The following is a 20,000-nucleotide window of genomic DNA, read 5'->3' as shown; positions in this document are numbered from 1 at the left end:
AGAAGAGGGGTCTGGGCCGTGTAGGGATCTGTATTGGGTTGGTGGAGAGGGTGAGGATGACGGGGATGTGGTCACTCATGGTCATGGGGCCTTGAGTGATGGCGATGTTATGATAGGTATGATTGTTGGTGAGGATGATGTCTGGAGTGGTAGCTGTGTTGTGGGCTATGTATGTGGGGAAGTGGGGTCCAATGTGTTGAATTGTTCTGTGTGTGATGAGGTGTTGGATCTGTCGGCCTTTTGTGTTCGTGTGCGTGTAGCCGAGTGTTGGGTGGTTGGCGTTCAGGTCGGCAATCATATATACAGGGATCTGTCTCCGAAAGATTCTGGTGAAATCGGGTATGGGAAGGAAGTTCCTTGAAGGGGGCTGATAGAGGGTGGAGACGATAATTTTGCCCGTGTGTGTGGTCAGTTCTACTGCAAGGGCGTCGGAAGTGAAATCATCAATGAGTTTGAAGTGAAGGCCGTGTTTGATGGCGATCGCGGTGCCATCATTATGAGCGTTTGCGTGGTTTTTTCTGTGGACAGAGTATCCATGTAGTTTGAAACTGGCGCCGTCAGAGACGCCGTGGCCATTGATGAGTATGATGTGGGGGTCCAGATCCCTGTATATATTGGTTAAACCGAATTTGTGCATTGTCCAGCTCAGGACGTTGTGTTGTACGATTTTCAGCTCGTGGGTTTATTTTTTCTTAGTCTATCTTTGTACACGCGGGGGTCTGGGCCAGATGGGCGTGTGGGGGAGTGATGAATGACATGCTCCGTGACGGACGCGGAGGTGGATTCGAAAGAGGCACTACGTGAGCCGGGCGTAAAGTTGGGTTGATGAGGGGCAGGGGTGACGAGAGGGGAGGCGGGGGGGGAGGTGGAGGGGGAAGAGGTGGTGGGGGATTGTGGTAGGGTTGTTGTGGTGCTTGCTGGGGAGGCTGGTGCCGAGGAGTGGGAGGCCGCCTGGCTAGTGGGTGGAGAATCTTCAGTCAGCAGGTCATGGGCAGGAGGTGGCTCAGCAGTGGTAGGAACTTGGGCAGGTGCTGGTTGAGTGGCAGGGGCGAACAGTTTTTGGGAGTCTGGAGTCTCCGGGATGATGATGGATGGGAGGTTGTTCGCAGTTAGAATAGAGTTCAACGACGACTCGTAGCTCCCTGGCGAAATCGCGTTTTGGAAGTGTGCGTGTGTCACGCACGTGATGATGGTGTTGATAGTGGAGGGCAGAATGGTGGGCAGGTTGGTGGGGAGGGCGGGCACCAGCGTCGGCAAAGGAGGGGCGGATGCAACGGCCCCGCTGTAGGTGAGGGATTGGCTAGTTTTATTGGCCTCCTTAGTTGCCGTGATCACCTTGCGTCGTTCTGGGCATTTGTATGCCAGGGTACGGTGGTTGCCCCCGCAGTTCAGACAATGTTTCTCTTGGGAGGGGCAGGAGCCGAACCGGTGGCCCTCCGTCCCGCACTCTGAGCAGAGGAGGAAGTTTGCAGGTTTGGGGCAGTCTTTTGACGTGTGGGAGCCTAGTTTATAGCAGCGCATGCAGGTGGTGACGGGGATGTATTAATCCTGCTGGATTTGGTGGGGGGGGGATGCGCAGGTTGAACATCTTGAGCCCCTGTTCAGTTGATTTGAGTGCTGCGGCACTGTTTGTGAAAGTAATTTTCAAGATGGGGGCAGAGGGGAACGGGTACACCATGTCGACGTTCCCGTCCGCGAAGAGGTTGTGTTTCTCTAGCTCTGCCTGAATGCATGGCGGGTCGCGTCGCTTGATGTCTGGGTCAACTCCAAACAGCAGGACGGTCCGCTGAGCTTTTAGGTCCGGGGGCAAGATTGGGTGGAATCCGCCATTGCGCAGAGCTGTCATGCATCCGTCACCGAAGATGACGTCCGTCTCCCGCTCCAGGCTGGTGGTGACGATGAATCCGTCTGGGATGGGTGTGGCGCTGGTGGCGTAGACATCCTGTTGACTGAGGATGTCGAGGAGGGAGGTACGGGTGTCGGTGTTGGGGGTGCGGTGTTTTATTTTGACACGAGTCATGGTGGCATCGTTTTCTAGGGAGAGGTGGCCCTGCCTGCTAGGTCTGGTTGTTCAGATGGTGACCCAGCTGCTACAAGCTGGTGCCCCCCAGACTTAGTCCTAACCCTATTAGAAAGTGTGACCTCACCCGCCCGTAGCGTTGGACCCGCGCTATCACGGGCTCCGCCAGGGCATCGTAGGGTGCTCTTGCTTTAGGACTTCTGGGGTCTTTTAAGGTCCCCCAGGCCCCGCAACCAAGAGCGGAAAGAAAAGAAAGGTAGTAGTGGAAGGGAAAGCCTGTCTGAACCTCTCGTGTCCAGCAGAGCACAAGGAAACGTTCCGCAAGTCCGGGGGGTTACCTCCAATCCGGCCTCGTGCGGGAACGTCACTTGCGTCTGCCGGGGCAAGATCAAGACAGAGTCAATGGTTCTCCTTTGTCGCCCAGAACGGGGAATTAGGAAGCAGCAGCAGCAGCAGCAGCAGCGACAGCAGCTGTAGCGTCAGCAGCAGAGTCCTGAAGGCAGCAGTAGAAGTGGCAGCAGAAGGGAGTGTGGAGTATTTTGTCAATCTTCACTCACGGCGCCTGGCCCGCTCCGGGTGGAGCGCGGACCAATGGGGAAGCGCGGTCGAGGTGGTGGTTGCTTTAATAGTTTATTGGTAACCTTTACATAAGAATTACAGAAAAAATAAACATGAAAAATTACAAAAATAATCAGCTACCAAAGCAGGCTCTAAACTAGCAGCCTGCCCGATGTACAGTACATACATTACATTTGATACAAAGTTCACAGAATTTCACGTGGGGGGAGATGTCTTTTTATTCAATGGTCACCGGCGTAGTAGCTTTCAAGCTCCGCGTCGGTGAGGTCTCTGTCTTCGTTGAGGAAGAAGTCGTCGTCCACTTCTACGACATCGACCTCATCCTCCGAGACGGCATCCTCCTCGTATGTCGCCCACTCAACCTCCTGTTTGTGGTCGAAGTGGCTTGGTAGGTTATCCAGTGGGCGGGCCGTGCGGATGGACTCAGGGAGCGGCTTCCCTTCACGGAGTGCCCTCCTCACTAGGGGGAGGGCTGTCTCGTGCGGGATCCTCTCGAACCTGGCCTCCTCCTCTTGCTCAGTGAGGTGCTCGTAGCGGATCAGAAGATCCACCAGCTCGCCCTCACTGAAGGTGTAGATCCGTGGGGTCTGGGTCGCCTGGCAGCTACCGGGGGCCTCGCGGGGTGCTGGCTCCTCCGTAGTCGTCGGCGCGTCCCTCGTCTCAGGTGTCTGGTCCCTGGTCCTCTTTTTCTTCTTGCTGGCGGGTACCTCCGGGGACACAGCTGGGGGTGTCACCTCAGCGGTCACCGCTGCAGTCTCCGTCCTCGTTAGACGTGGTGGGTCCACCTCCATCTCCCTAGCGGGAGACTTTGGTGTCGGGACGCTCTGCTCCGTGGGTCCCGGCTTCCTCCTCCGTCTGCGGCGCCTCCTCTTCCGTCCTTCTCCGTGGGGTGTCGTCCTTTCCTCAGTGGGCGGCTGCATAGGCCGCGCTGCTGCCGGGTCCGCCGAAGACGTCGTCCTCCGCAGCTTAGCACCCGGGATTCTGCAGAGCCGAGCGGGGCACCTGCGGTTCCAGGCATGGTGCCCGGAACTGCAGTTCGGGCACACAGCCACCGGGCGCGCCACACCTTCGCGAAGACGGCGAACGCAGTCCCTCGTGGCGTGTTCCCTGCTGCACACGCCGCACAGCTCCTCCGTCCTGGTACACTGCCGCTGCTCAGGCCGAAGGCCTGGCACTTGTAACAGCGCACAGGCTCCGGCACATAGCGGCGGCAGGTAAAACGTCCCCAGCAACCGAGGTCCAGCGAGGCGGGGACACGTCCCCGCAGCGTCAGCTGCACGCTCCGGGTGGGCAGGCGTCGTCCGTGGCCGGCGTTGTAGTGGCACCTCACTGCAGCTGCAACGCAGGGGTGCGCCAACACCGGGTCCAGTGGGAGGTGGGTAGGGTACCCAAGCAGGATACCCTTCACCGCCGCCTCCTTTTTCTCCAGGGTAATGCCGCGGGTTCGTCCTGCAGCAATCTCGTCCAGGGTGGTGGCGTGGTCCCAGTCCCACGCACGGATGAGGAAGTCCCCCGCGCGGGAGACCGTCACCCGGAGTCGCAGCTTCCGCTCGTCCTCCATCCACCGAATGGCCTGGTAGTGGGTGCTGAAGTCCGAAGACACCAGCCTCCACTCCGGCAGGGGTCCGCTCGATCGGTCCTCCCCGCCGTCCTCGTGAAGCGTCCTCCTTCGGGCCCGCTTGCTCTGCACGCGGGTCCATCCGTCCCCGTCGTCAGGAGCAGACTCCGTGGGCCGCTTCCGTCTTGCCGCCATAGCAGAGGCGGGAGCTGAAAGCTCAACCGGGCCGTCTGCAGCGGCAAGTCAGGGAGAGCAGCAGTGAGGAGAGAGGGTCTGCACTCACTGCTGTCTGCGCTGGAACTGTGGTGGGCGGGGCGACACGGTCAGGCTCGACCGAGAGCCTGCGATGGTGGGATGCAGGTTGCGCGCGCACCTCCAGGAGCGAGAGCCAATAGGAAGACTGGGAGGCCAGTGGCTGCTTCCAGGCTCGGCTTCTTTTTTGTCAGGATACTCCAACGCTGCGTGCGCAGCCCCCTGTGGCGGCAGCCAATGGGAAGGCGCGCCAGTCGTATATTCTTCTTCAACCGCTCGTCCTCTTCTTCTTCTTCTTCCTCGGTGGCCGGTTGCTTGCTTGCTTGCTTTTAGGTTTACCCCCTAAAAAGGGGGAACGGGCCTTTGTCACTGTGGACGGCCCGTCGCAGAGGGGAACCCGCCGCGGGCGTGCGGCGGGTGGGGGAGCCCTTCCGTCGCCGCCTCAGCCACGGGTATAAACCGGGGGGCAGCGACGAAGGAACGGGCCCTCCGAGCTCTGGCTCAGGAGCAGCCCGCTCGTGTGGGCGAGCAATGCAAGCTCGTTGCGGGAGCCTCCGCCGCCGCCACAGCCACGGGTAACAGCCGGCGAGCAGCGACGGAGGCACGGGCTCTCTGGGCAGGCGCCCAGCAGACACCCGTAGCGGTGCACGGGCGAGCAGCCGACCGATCGACTTGACTGCCGCGGTGGGGCCCTAAGCGAGGATGACCAAGCGGGTCAACCACGCCGCAGCAGAAGGACCCCCCGGCCGCTCGCCCGAGGAGTGCTGGCGGTCCACTCGCGTGCTTTTTCGCCCTATATATAGTGCAGCGCAGGATCGGAGGGCGGGGACGGCCCGGCGAGCCTGCCAATGGGAGCGCGCGCCGCCACGCGTCCCCGCGATCCCGATCGAGCGGCGCCGCCATAAAGGGGGGAATCCGGGTGCGGCAGTGGACCGCCAGCACTCCTCGGGCGAGCAGCCGGGGGGTCCTTCTGCTGCGGCGTGGTTGACCCGCTTGGTCATCCTCGCCTAGGGCCCCACCGCGGCAGTCAAGTCGATCGGTCGGCTGCTCGCCCGTGCACCGCTACGGGTGTCTGCTGGGCGCCTGCCCAGAGAGCCCGTGCCTCCGTCGCTGCTCGCCGGCTGTTACCCGTGGCTGTGGCGGCGGCGGAGGCTCCCGCTACGAGCTTGCATTGCTCGCCCTCACGAGCGGGCTGCTCCTTGAGCCTCATCACCTCCATTTGGTGAACTCTGGGGGCCTTAGAGGCTGCTGGCCGACGCGCAACACTTGTCTGGTTGCCAAGCCACTCGGGTGTTGAGGGCAACGAGGCAGCTGATGCAGCGGCGAAAGATGCTACCCTCCTCCCTGCAGTTAACATCCACCTGCCCCCCAGTCTCAGCCACCTCAGAACCACCTTGCTTTCGAATGCTGGGTGAAGCATCGCTGCTGCACTGGAGCACTGTGTAACACAGGGCTCCCCTTCAGGCTGCTGGTACGCGGCTGCTACGGACATGGGCCGCTGGCGAGTAGGTATCACCCACCCTCGCCCCATCAGTATCCAGCTGCACCGCCTGCGTCTCGGCTACAAATGCCTCTCAGAGCTCGATCCTGAAGACGTCAGATGGAGGGAATGCGAGCACTGTAACGAAGAACAAGATTGCCCGCTACTACATTACATCCTAGAATGCCCGCTCACGAGAGACCTGACCCCAAACCCTGAGGGCCACTCTGCCCCTGAACTCCTCTTCCACCTCGGAGAGGCGGCCCTGGAACAGCTCGTCAAACGATACACGCCACCTCGCTAATTTTTTTCAATACACCTAACGGGCCGTCAATAGACTAGGGCCCGTTTCCCCTGGGGCCACCCATGGTCAATCTTAAATGGAATGGAATGGAAAGGCGGCCCGGCAACATTCGCTCGCCGTCTGGGAACGAAGAAGCAGACATGCCCCCCAAAGCATCAGGAAAGGCCGCCAAGAAGGCTGGCAAGGCCCAGAAGGCCATCGCCAAGGGTGACAAGAAGAAGAAGCGCAGGAGGAAGGAGAGCTACTCCATCTACATCTACAAGGTGCTCAAGCAGGTCCACCCCGACACCGGCGTCTCCTCCAAGGCCATGTCCATCATGAACTCCTTTGTGAACGACATCTTCGAGCGCATCGCCGCCGAGGCCTCTCGCCTGGCCCATTACAACAAGCGCTCCACCATCACCAGTCGGGAGATCCAGACCATAACCGCGCCTTTTTACCCGAGACACACCCTTTTCCCCGGGGAATTGACCTGACTGCGACCTCACAGCAGCTGTGGTTTGTTTTCCTAGATACACATTTTTGACCTGACGACCTCACCCCAGCTGTTGGTTTGTTTTCCTAGATACACATTTTTGACCTGACGACCTCACCGCAGCTGCGTACTTTGTTATCGTCTTAACGCGCCTAATTGTTTCCGTCTTGCCTCGCCCATATCTTCACCATGACGTCCCTCAAGCGTTGTTCTGGGTGTGGCCTTCGCATGGCCAAGCAGTACTTTCTTTCCAAGGACGTTTGTAGGTTCTGCGTTAAGACTCAGAAGGATGATCAGAGGATCATAGAGTTAGAGAATAGGGTTACGACTCTCGCCGCCCAGGTACACTTACTGGTTAGTGCAGCAGCAACAAGCCCCGCCTCCTCCTCCTCCCCTTCCTCTTCCTCTTCTTCCTCGTCCTCCTCCCCCTCCTCTTCCTCCTCTTCCTCGTCCTCCTCCCCTCTAGTATTGTCTTCAACCACACAGCAGCCCCTCCCATCCTCCTCCTCCTCCTCCTCCTCGACCATCTCCGATCTCCCCGCTTCCCACCCCTCCTTCTCCTCTTCTTCCTCCTCCTCCTCCTCCTCCTCCTCCTCCTCCTCCTCCTCCTCCTCCTCGCCTTCCTCCTCCGTCCCCCCTCTCCCCTCTCCCCGCCCACCCTCCTCCTCCTCCTCCTCCTCTCCCTCTTTCTCCTCCTTGTCCTCCGCCTCCTCTCTCGTCCCTCCCTCAGCCACCTGTCCTTCACCTTCCCCTTCCCCCTCTTCCTCCTCCCTCTCCTCGTCCGTCCCTCCCTCCCCCACCTCACTCTCCCTTTCACCTACTCCTCCTTCCTCCTCCTCCTCCTCCTCCTCCCCCTCCCCCTCCTCCTCCTCCGCCTCAAATTCCTCGCCTTCCTCTTCCGTCCCCCTCTCCCTCTTCCCGCCCACTCTCCCCTCCTCCTCCTCTCCCTCTTTCTCCTCCTTGTCCTCCGCCTCCTCGCTCGTCCCTCCTCCAACACCTGTCCCTTACCCTCCCTTTCCCCTTCCTCCTCCCTCTCCTCGTCCATTCCTCCCTCCACCTCACCTCCCTTTCTCCTTCTTCCTCTTCCTCCTCCTCCCCTTTCCACCTTCCACCTCTTCCACAATTTCTCCTCGTTCTTCACAGCAGGTCCCTCCCTCCCTTCCTGCTCTCCCTCCCCTTCACCCACCCTCCTGGCCCCCTTCCGACCGTCGGGTTCTTGTTGTTGGTGATAGTCAGGTTCGTTATGTTGACAGGTTTTTTGCTCCAAGGATAAGAACAGGACGAGGGTGTGTTTCAGGGGCAGGGGTGGGCCATATATCAGACAGGATTGAGGCGTGTATGGCAAGCGAGGATCGAACCCCATTGTCTTTCTCAGCTGTGGCGGAAACGACGTTTCTCGTGCCAAGCGAGGACCTTCTCAGGCGTTTTAGAGAATTGTTAGGCAGGATACGTGACGCTGGTGGGTCACCAGTAGTGTGTGGCGTCCTGCCAAGGAGGGCGTTGGCGATGGATGGCTGTCCAGGGCGATAGCAGTGAACAGCAGACTTGCTGAGCACTGCGAGCGCAATGGGTGGCTGTTCGTCGACAATTGGGACCTCTTCTTTGGCAACGACGCCCTCTACGCCCGTGACGGGATACACTTGACGTTCAAGGTGTTGAGGCTCTCAGACTCCTTGAGCGAGCACTTGGTACCCTGAGGGATTTTTAGTATAGGCGAGGGGGAGGAGTAATGGGAGCAATGGGAGGAGTAATGGGAGGACATCTAGCTCATAATATAACCAGGCAGCTTAGAAGTAATTCTAGAGGAGTAACAGAGGACGGGCTAAGAATCTTCTATACTAACAGCAGGAGCCTCAGAAACAAGATAGACTTACTAAGGGGTGAAGCTTGTTCAGAAAATTTTGACATAATAGCGATCACTGAGACATGGATAGACTTTGCTAATAGAAATTTTAGGTCAGAATTTGAAATAACGGGTTATCAGATGTTTCACAAAGACAGAAGGGCAGAAAGGGAGGTGGAGTTGCGCTATATGTTAAAGACTCACTTAAATGTTTAGTTAACAACTCAGTCAAAACTAACATGGATTCAGAATCAGTTTGGGTGGACGTTTACAAAGGAAAGAAAACTAACTCTAGGAGTTATATACAGGCCACCCAACCTTAACAGGCAGGACACGAGTATATTACTACAGGAGATTGGCAGGGCGAGTATGAGTAGAAATGTCTGCGTAATGGGGGGACTTTAATTATAGGAAGATAGACTGGGAAGATCTAGTGGGTGACCTGGAAGCCGAGGACTTTCTTGAAGTTATACAAGATAATTTCCTTAAGCAGGTAGTTACTGAGCCTACCAGAGGAGATAACATATTAGACTTAGTCCTAACCAATAATGGAACTTGCTACGTGAGTTGGAGGTGGCGGAGAGTTAGGAAATAGTGATCACAGAACGGTTCGTTTTAGGTTAGACTGGGCGGTAACCCGTGATCCAAACCCAGTGTTAGTGCCAGATTTTAGAAGAGCAAACTACGAGGGCTTCGAAGACATCTTGAAGGGGTAAACTGGGATAATTTAGGATTCATGAGGGCCAGAACTGCGGATTGAGAGCCAGGAGAACCAGGTAGAAATGTCTTACAATAATTTAGTTAGAGTAATAGTAGAGGGCAAGAACAGCATATACCACAGCGAACACTTAGAAAAGAAAACAATGATCCTAAGTGGATGACTCGTGGACTAAAACACGAGATTGGGTTAAAGAAGGAATTTATCAGAAAATAAAGAATGGGGAAACACATCTCAGGGGCCGGTACGTCGAACTATCTAGATTAGTTAAGAAAACACCAGGATAGCAAAAGAACTATGAGATCAAAGTAGCAAATGAGGCGAAAAGTAATCCTAAGGGCTTCTTTCAGATGTATAGAACAAAACACTGGAGAAAATTGGACCGCTGAAAACAAACACAGGGGAGCTAGTAGAAAATTACGAAAATATGAGCACATTGTTGAACGACTACTTCCTTTCAGTATTCACAGGAGGATCGAACGACTATACCGGAAAGAGTTCAGGTGTACGAGGGCGGGATGGCGATAAATTGAGGGATATAATCATTACCAGGCAAGTAGTTCAGGATGAGATAGATAAGCTTAAGAAGAACAAGTCGCCAGGTCCTGACGGGATATTTCCGAGGGTATTAAAGGAGCTAGGTGATATAATCAGTGACCCACTAACCGACATCTTTAAGATGTCGGTAAATACTATGTGCCGAGCCTATGGAAAGTAGCTAATGTGACGCCGATTTTCAAAAGGGGACAGGTCAGTTGCTTCAAACTATCGCCCAATTAGCTTAACATCGGTTATAGGGAAGATGCTGGAGTCCATAATAGCCAGGAACATTCGGGAGCATTTAGAGAAACATAGCTTAATTCACGACTCGCAGCATGGGTTCACAAAAGGTAGGTCATGCCTCACCAATCTCTTTTCCTTCTACAATAAAGTATTTGAGGCGGTTGACAGAGATGAAAATTATGATGTAATCTATCTTGATTTTAGTAAAGCGTTTGACAAAGTTCCTCACCAACGACTGTTGCTTAAATTACAGGCTCACGGAGTAGAGGGTAAAGTTTTGAACTGGGTCAAGGCGTGGCTTAGCAATAGGAAGCAAAGAGTGCAAATCAATGGTAAAAGATCTGACTGGGGATGTGTTACGAGTGGGGTCCCACAAGGTTCGGTATTAGGTCCACTTTTGTTTATTATTTATATCAATGACTTAGACACAGGAATTAGTAGTGATGTTAGTAAATTTGCAGATGATACGAAGATCGGTAGAGTAATTGAGTCGGATCAGGACGCTAGTATTCTCCAAGGTGAACTCAACAGATTATATGACTGGGCGGATAAATGGCAGATGGAGTTCAATGTAGGAAGTGCAGTATTCTGAGTGTAGGTAGGAACAACCCTCACATAACTATTGCTTAAATGACACTCTCATAAGTAGGTCTGGGTGCGAGGAATTTAGGGTCTTAGTGAGCTCTGATCTCCGTCCAAGGGCACAATGCATTCAAGCTAGAAATCGAGCTAATAGGGTACTGGGATTTATTTCAAGGAGCGTAAGCAACAGAAGCCCTGAAGTCTTCCTCAAACTATATTTAGCATTAGTTAGACTCATCTTGACTATGCGGTTCAGTTCTGGTCACCCTACTATAGAATGGATATCAAAATGTTAGAATCGGTGCAGATGAGGATGACTAAGATGATTCAGTGGTTGAGAAACTTGCCATACGAGGAAAGACTCAAACAGTTAAACTTGCATTCTCTAGAAAGGCGAAGGGTGCGTGGAGACATGATCGAGGTTTATAAATGGATGAAGGGCTTTAATAAGGGAGACATTCATAAGGTTTTGTTGGTAAGAGAACCGGGTAGGACACGAAGTAACGGGTTTAAACTGGATAAATTCAGATTCAACAGGGACATAGGCAAAAATTGGTTTACTAACAGGGTGGTGGATGAGTGGAATAGGCTTAGCAGTCATGTGGTGAGTGCCAATACAATTGTCACATTCAAAAATAGACTAGATAAATTCATGGACAGCGATAATAGGTGGGGTTAGATACACGGGAGCTTAGGGTCAAAGGAGCTGACTCGTACAGGCCTACCGGCCTCTTGCAGACTCCTGCGTTCTTATGTTCTTATGTTCTTATGACGGCCGTCCGTCTCCTCCTGCCCGGTGAGCTGGCCAAGCACGCCGTGTCCGAAGGCACCAAGGCCGTCACCAAGTTCACCTCCTCCAAATAAGCAACCCACCAACTTGCTTGCACTGGAAAAGAACCGGCTCCATCGGAGCCACAAACTATTTCCCGAAAGAGAACGAAGACGGTTAGTCCCTCCCGCTCTCTCTCTCTCTCTCACACTCACTGAGCTGACCCACCAAGGGATGCATGGCATCAATAAGCGGACTGAGTCCCGCCAGTGCTCGCGAAACCGCGACCAAGGCTTGAAATCGCCAGTGCTTCTCGGTCGTTTGTTGTCAGCTGCAGGGGATCACGATGAGCGATATATGCCTACATAGCAGCCGTCATCAGTAGTTAGTGATTCCGCCCTCCGTTTATATTTATTTACTTGTTCTGGTAATTCCTGTCTTCCTGCCTGCATGTAGTCCCCACATAATCCCTACTGTGCACCCGCCAGTTGAAATAAGTTAAGAGAGAAATCAAAGCCCCCAATCAATTGATATGAGATTATGAAGCAGAAGGATATGTGGAAAGGCAAGCCAGTGATCCTCCTCCTCCTCCTCCTCCTCCCCCTGCCCGCCCCAGTGTCTGTCTAAACTCTCCCGGAAAGTGACTTTGGCCCTGAAAAGGGCCTAGATATAGTGTGAGCAGATTGTAGTACTCAGACGGGCAACGCCTGCTTAGGCACGCTCGCCGCGAATGCGACGGGCCAGCTGGATGTCCTTTGGCATGATGGTGACACGCTTGGCGTGGATGGCGCAGAGGTTGGTGTCCTCGAAGAGACCGACGAGGTAGGCCTCGGAGTCTTCCTGCAGAGCCATGACGGCAAAGGACTGGAAGCGGAGATCGGTCTTGAAATCCTGGGCGATCTCGCGCACCAGACGCTGGAAGGGCAGCTTCCTGATGAGGAGCTCGGTGCTCTTCTGGTAGCGGCGGATCTCACGGAGGGCCACGGTCCCGGGCCTGTAGCGGTGAAGCTTCTTGACTCCTCCGGTGGCCGGGGCCGACTTGCGAGCGGCCTTGGTGGCCAGCTGCTTGCGGGCGCCTTGCCACCGGTGGATTTCCTGGCAGTCTGCTTGGTACGGGCCATGGCTACGGACGAACAGAACAGTTGAGTCTTAACTTAACTTAAGATGTAGGATAGATTAGGGTGTGGTGAAATAAGAGTATAGGTATAGTAAAGTTTTTGAAGTGATGTTGAAGTAAAGTGAGAGGTTAAAAGGTGGCGGGCTGTCCGCCTTGCTTAGTTCTTTATTTAGTCATTAAATATGTTGTATCTAGTGTCGCTCTGTTTTCTTGTTATCTTATGTGTTTTATTTATTTGCCTTGCGTGTTCGCTTTTGTTTTACGATGTGTACTTTTTTCTCGGTGGTTCTCTGTCCAATATATTTTTTTGCCTTTTTAAACCATGCGTGCTTTTTGTGACTCGTAGTTTTCTGTTATGCTCGTGAATTGCGGGCTATGCATGGATGTCATCTTGATGAATGTTTTCTCCGCCTGCATGTGTATGTGGTAGTTTACGGGATCTAGTTTTGCTTCTTCGTGCATTTCTTTTGTTGATTTTGTATAGGGGAATCGTTCGTTATTTGCGAACCTTAGAGCTTGATTCTGCACCTTTTGTAATTTCATTGTGTTTTTGTCGCTGAGTGTTATTAGTGGTATGTGTCGGTATCGTAGTATTGGTAGTACAAGTGTTTTGATAAGGTGTATTTTGATTTTTGTTGGTAAGTTTCTAAATCTGTATAGTTCTGTTAGTGCCAATAATGCTTTGTTCTTTATTTCATTCACATGGTGCTCTATTCCATTTCTGCTTAGAGTGAGTCCTAGTATTTTCCCTTTTTCTGCGTAGTTTATTGGTGTGCCATCAATTGTTATCTTGTTTTTCTTTGTTACCGCCAGTGGAACTATTTCAAATTTATTCTTGTTGGTTTTGATTTTCCGTTTGTTCTCATACTTGTTTATTTTCATAATCTCGCTTTGGACCCTGCTGGCCATTAATGTTCTTGACTTCCCTGCATAACATATTATTTGAGTTATATCATCTGCATATTGTATGTTTGTGCAGTCTATTGCTGGCTCTGGTAGATCATTGGTGTAAATCGTGAATAACGTTGGTGACAGAGCGCTCCACTGAGGGACTTCTGCTTTCAGTGTGAATGCTGGGCCTGTGTAGTGGGTAACTCTTATCTTGGCTTTCCTGTCGGTGATAAAGTTGTTTAGAAAAATTTTGGTGATGTGTGGGATGTGTAGAAGGCCTATCTTGTATTGTAGACCTTGCAGCCATACTTTGTCGAAGGCTTTGCTTATGTCTCGAAGTACTAAGTAGCATTGCTGTTTTCGGGATGTGGTGTGCTGCGGTTTCGTGAATTACTGTGAGTGCTGTATCAGTTCCTCTTTTTGTTCTGAATCCGTGGTGAGAGTCTTTCAAGATGTTTTTTGTTTCCAAGAGCTTTCGTAATCTTATGTTAATAATTTTCTTTAGTATTTTTCCTGTGACTTCGAGTAAAGATATTGGTCTATAATTTATTGGGTTTGCGTTGTCTGAATTTTCTTTTGGCAATCATTTGATACCAGCTGTTGTAAATTTTTCTGGGAAGTATCCCATTGATAATGTGTGAATAACGATCACCAGTAGCTTTTCTAGGGCAATTTCAGGTAGGTTTTCCAGAATATGTTTAGTTATTGATTCACCCGGAGTGTTGTTTTTAAATGATTTGATTGTTCGTTTAATTTCGTCCATTGACGCCAGCCAGCCAGCCAGCCGTTTCTGGTTTTTATAGTTTTGGCGGCCGGGGGAGGAGCGGTGGTCTGCGTCCTGCGCGTGCGCCGCCTCCTAGTCCCGCGCTTGCCCGCCCCCGTCAGGCAGTGCATATATCTAGCCCTATTGGAGGGTCTCTTGGAGCTGTCTGCATATGCTAGAGCCTAGTACAGTGTTGAGGCTAACCCAACGTCACTGGGCCGTCCGGAAGTAGACGGCAGGAGCCAGCCTATCACCCAAGGACCCACCACCGCAGCCTCTGCCTCTGCATATATAGAGCGAACGCTGGCCCCACGGACGACGCCTGCCCACCCGGAGCGTGCAGCTGACGCTGCGGGGACGTGTCCCCGCCTCGCTGGACCTCGGATGCTGGGGACGTTTTACCTGCCGCCGCTATGTGCCGGAGCCTGTGCGCTGTTACAAGTGCCAGGCCTTCGGCCACAGGCAGCGGCAGTGTACCAGGACGGAAGAGCTGTGCGGCGTGTGCAGCAGGGACCACGCCACGAGGGACTGCGTTCGCCGTCTTCGCGAAGGTGTGGCGCGCCCGGTGGCTGTGTGCCCGAACTGCAGTTCCGGGCACCATGCCTGGAACCGCAGGTGCCCCGCTCGGCTCTGCAGAATCCCGGGTGCCAAGCTGCGGAGGACGACGTCTTCGGCGGACCCGGCAGCAGCGCGGCCTATGCAGCCGCCCACGGAGGAGAGGACGACACCCCACGGAGAAGAACGGAAGAGGAGGCGCCGCAGACGGAGGAGGAAGCCGGGACCCACGGAGCAGAGCGTCCCGACACCAAAGTCTCCCGCTAGGGAGATGGAGGTGGACCCACCACGTCTGACGAGGACGGAGACTGCAGCGGTGACCGCTGAGGTGACACCCCCAGCTGTGTCCCCGGAGGTACCCGCCAGCAAGAAGAAAAAGAGGACCAGGGACCAGACACCTGAGACGAGGGACGCGCCGACGACTACGGAGGAGCCAGCACCCCGCGAGGCCCCCAGTAGCTGCCAGGCGACCCAGACCCCACGGATCTACACCTTCAGTGAGGGCGAGCTGGTGGATCTTCTGATCCGCTACGAGCACCTCACTGAGCAAGAGGAGGAGGCCAGGTTCGAGAGGATCCCGCACGAGACAGCCCTCCCTTTAATGAGGAGGACACTCCGTGAAGGGAAGCCGCTCCCGGAATCCATCCGCACGGCCCGCCCACTAAGTAACCTCCCATGTCACTTCGACCACAAACAGGAGGTAGAGTGGGCGACATACGAGGAGGATGACGTCTCGGAGGAAGAGGTCGACGTCGGAGGCGTGGACGAAGACCTCTTCCTGAATGCAGACAGAGACCTCACCGACGAAGAGCTCGCAAGCTACTACGCCGGTGACCAGTGAATAATATGACATTTTCCCCTGTGTATTTGTGAACATTTGTATCCTGTGTAACCTATGTACTGTACATCGGGCAGGCTGTTTATTGAGAGCCTGCTTTGATAACCGATTATTTTTGTAATTTTCATGTTTATTTTTATTATTATGTCTTATGTAAAAGTTATCAATAAACTATTAAAGCAAGCCCCACAGTTCACACAGTTCCGGCGCAGACAGCAGTGAGTGCAGACCCTCTCTCCTCACTGCTGCTCTCCCTGACTTGCCCCTGCAGACGGCCCGGTTGAGCTCTCAGCTCCCGCCTCTGCTATGGCGGCAAGAAGGAAGCGGCCCACGGAGTCTGCTCCTGACGACGGGGACGGATGGACCCGCGTGCAGAGCAAGCGGGCCCGAAGGAGGACGCTTCACGAGGACGACGGGGAGGACCGATCGAGCGGACCCCTGCCGGAGTGGAGGCTGGTGTCTTCGGACTTCAGCACCCACTACCAGGCCATTCGGTGGATGGAGGACGAGCGGAAGCTGCGACTCCGGGTGACGGTCTCCCGCGCGGGGGACTTCCTCATCCGTGCGTGGGACTGGGACCACGCCACCACCCTGGACGAGATTGCTGCTGGACGGACCCGCGGCATCACCCTGGAGAAAAAGGAGGCGGCGGTGAAGGGTGTCCTGCTTGGATACCCATCCCATCTCCCATTGGACCCGGTGTTGGCGCACCCTGCGTTGCAGCTGCAGGAGGTGCCACTACAACGCCGGCCACGGACGACGCCTGCCCACCCGGAGCGTGCAGCTGACGCTGCGGGGACGTGTCCCCGCCTCGCTGGACCTCGGATGGTGGGGACGCTTTACCTGCCGCCGCTACGTGCCGGAGCCTGTGCGCTGTTACAAGTGCCAGGCTTTCGGCCACAGGCAGCGGCAGTGTACCAGGACGAAGGAGCTGTGCGGCGTGCAGCGGGGACCACGCCACGAGGGACTGCGTTCGCCGCCTTAGGGAAGGCGTGGCGCGCCCGGTGGCTGTGTGCCCCAACTGCAGTTCAGGTCACCATGCCTGAACCGCAGGTGCCCGCTCGACTCCGCAGAATCCCGGGAGCCAAGCTGCAGAGGACGACGTCTTCGGCGGACCTGGCAGCAGCGGCCAAGGCAGCCGCCCACGGAGGAGAGGACGCCACCCACGGTGAAGGAGGAAAGAGGAGGCGCCGCAGACGGAAGAGGAGGACGGACCCACGGAACTGAGCGTCCTGACACCAAAGTCTCCTGCTAGGAGATGGAGGTGGACCCACCACGGCCGACGAGAACGGAGACGGCTGGCGACCGCCGAGGTGACACCCCAGTAGTGTCCCCAGATGTACCCGCGCCGAAGAAGACAAAGAGGACCAGGGACCAGACACTGAGACGGTGGACGCGCTGGCGACTGCAGTGGAGCCAGCACCTGAGGCCCCCGGCAGCTGCCAGGCGACCCAGACCCCACGGACCTACAATTTCAGTGAGGGCGAGTTGGTGGATCTCCTGATCCGCTACGAGCACCTCACTGAACAAGAGGAGGAGGCTAGGTTCGAGAGGATCCCGCACGAGACAGCCCTCCCCTTAGTGAGGAGGACACTCCGTGAAGGGAAGCCGCTCCCAGCCTCCATCCGCACGGCCCGCCCACTGGGTAACCCCCCACGTCACTTCGACCACAGGCAGGAGGTTGAGTGGGCGACTTACGAGGAGGAAGACGTCTCGGAGGACGAGGTCGACGTCGGAGACGTGGACGACGACTTCTTCCTCAACGCAGACAGAGACCTCACCGACGCTGAGCTCGAAAGCTACTACGCCGGTGACCACTGAATAAAAAGACATTTCATCCATGTGTAATCTTGTCCAATTGTAACTAGTGCCAACTATGTATCGTACATCGGGCAGGCTGCTTGTTTAGAGCCTGCTTTGGTAACCGCTTATTTTTGTAATTTTCATGTTTATTTTTATTTTTGTATCTTATGTAAAAGTTATCAATAAACTATTAAAGCAAAATTAAAGCAACACTCACTGATTGGAAGCTCAGCAGCGGTCGAGGAAGGAGCTCTCCTCCTCTCCTCACCTGACTCACCATGGCCCGACCTTGCCCGAAGAAGCGCCTCCAACTCTCCCCACCCGTGGGAGAGGAGGACGGCTGGACCCGCGTCCAGAAGAGACGCCGACGAGCCCCGACACCACCACCGGCCCCTGACCACCGAGTATACACCATACTCCACCACGAAGAAGTGAGCCCCTTCCACGCCGTTCGACGGCTGGAGAGAGAGCACCCGGGCCTTCGGGTACGGGTGCAGGAGAAGTCTGGGGGTGCGATCTATATCAAACCCCTGGATGAGGAAGCTGCTTTTTCCCTTGCTCGTCTGAGCAGGGAAACCACTGACGGCATCAACCTTGGAGAGGTCGAGGGCAGGTCGCGGGGTATCGTTTCGCGGTACCCTCTTGGCCAGTCCCTCCGACCGATCCAGGAGGACCCGCGCGTCACCTTCGCAAGGAGGTGTACATACAACGCGGGTCACTGTCGCAGAGAGCCCACGCGGCAGGTCGAGGTGACGTTTCGGGGGTCTCTCCCGTCGTCCCTTGACCTAGGCGTCTGGGGTGTCTTCTCCGTCAGGAGGTTCACCCCGGAGCCCCTGCGGTGCTTCAATTGCCAGGCCTTTGGCCATGTGCAGAAGTACTGCAGGACCGGTGCTCTCTGCGGCGTGTGCAGCGGGAAACATCCCTCCTCGAAGTGTATTGATACACTGAGGACCGGCAATGTCCGGGCTGCACGATGTCCGAACTGTGGCGGGAGACACCACGCCTGGTTCAAGGGCTGCCCCGAACGACTGAGGAGGCTCCCCCCTCGGCCCTCGGGTGCTATAGACACCTTGCCCCCAAAGAACCAGGCTGTTTCCCAAGCAGCTCCCTCTGCTTCACCCTCTCCGAACCCAAGGATGGACGTGGTGGTCCTTGCACCAGCACCTGCCAGCCCACCGCCACTGACATCACTTGAACACGCCGCCACCACCACTGACGACGCTGCCCCGCCAAGACAAGAGGAGGCCGCCATCGACACTGACGACCCCGCCCCGCCACAGCAGGAAGAGGCCATTACCCAGACGACCTGGAAGAAGAGAGGTAGGGCCTGCCAGACCGCTCCTCCGCCGACCGAGGATGCGGCGGCCCAGTCGACCCCAGAGACAGCAGCCCAGGAGACCCAAACGCCGAGGACGACAACCGCGGACGCAGAGACTGCCGCCCCTGACCCGAACCTTTGCGCAGGCCCCCCTGGGGCGAACTGGGAGGCTCATTTCGCCCCCGCGGTCACGCTCACAAGGGTGGAGTTGTACACCATGCTGAGGGCCCTAAGGGGCCTCATCGAGAACCACGCAGAGGCAGAGCTGAAGGGCCGAGAGCACCTGTATGAGAACCCCATCCTGACGGTGCTTTACGAAGCCCTCGGAGCAGCGCGGACTCACAGGAGGCCCGGTTTCCCGATAAAGTGCCCGCGACGAGACCCACGGCGAGACGCGCTCTGGCCGGAGTGATGATCAAGATAGAGGCGGGCCAGCCTATGGCATATAGCCCGCGAGGGCTAACAACCCTCAAAAACCCACCACCACCACCACCCACCGCCCCACAGTTCACACAAGAGTTCCGGCGCAGACAGCAGTGAGTGCAGACCCTCTCTCCTCACTGCTGCTCTCCCTGACTTGCCCCTGCAGACGGCCCGGTTGAGCTTTCAGCTCCCGCCTCTGCTATGGCGGCTAGAAGGAAGCGGCCCACGGAGTCCGCTCCTGACGACGGGGACGGATGGACCCGCGTGCAGAGCAAGCGGGCCCGAAGGAGGACGCTTCACGAGGACGGCGGGGAGGACCGATCGAGCGGACCCCTGCCGGAGTGGAGGCTGGTGTCTTCGGACTTCAGCACCCACTACCAGGCCATTCGGTGGATGGAGGACGAGCGGAAGCTGCGACTCCGGGTGACGGTCTCCCGCGCGGGGGACCTCCTCATCCGTGCGTGGGACTGGGACCACGCCACCACCCTGGACGAGATTGCTGCTGGACGGACCCGCGGCATCACCTTGGAGAAAAAGGAGGCGGCGGTGAAGGGTGTCCTGCTTGGATACCCTACCCACCTCCCATTGGACCCGGTGTTGGCGCACCCCTGCGTTGCAGCTGTGTGAGGTGCCACTACAACGCCGGCCACGGACGACGCCTGCCCACCCGGAGCGTGCAGCTGACGCTGCGGGGACGTGTCCCCGCCTCGCTGGACCTCGGATGCTGGGGACGATTCAACTGCCGCCGCTACGTGCCGGAGCCTGTGCGCTGTTTCAAGTGCCAGGCCTTCGGCCACAGGCAGCGGCAGTGTACGAGGACAGAGGAGCTGTGCGGCGTGTGCAGCAGGGACCACGCCACGAGGGACTGCGTTCGCCGCCTCCGGGAAGGTGTGGCGCGCCCGGTGGCTGTATGCCCGAACTGCAGTTCC

At 56.0% G+C, this 20,000-nt stretch overlaps 1 protein-coding gene across 1 annotated transcript in view; it reads left to right on the top strand.

Annotated features, from left to right (window-relative positions):
• The first annotated feature begins 14,452 nt into the window (after window positions 1–14,452).
• Window positions 14,453–20,000, top strand: part of LOC126991533 (uncharacterized) — a 77,134-nt gene continuing 71,586 nt past the window's right edge. Inside the window, exon 1 of the mRNA XM_050850274.1 lies at window positions 14,453–14,966. Within this exon, the coding sequence (XP_050706231.1) occupies window positions 14,832–14,966 (135 nt within the window). The 5' untranslated portion in view covers window positions 14,453–14,831. The remainder of the gene's footprint in view (window positions 14,967–20,000) is intronic.

The sequence above is a fragment of the Eriocheir sinensis genome, unplaced genomic scaffold (assembly GCF_024679095.1).
Source record: "Eriocheir sinensis breed Jianghai 21 unplaced genomic scaffold, ASM2467909v1 Scaffold3, whole genome shotgun sequence".
Taxonomy (NCBI): Eukaryota; Metazoa; Arthropoda; class Malacostraca; order Decapoda; family Varunidae; genus Eriocheir; species Eriocheir sinensis.
This window is presented reverse-complemented; position numbering and strand designations above follow the sequence as displayed.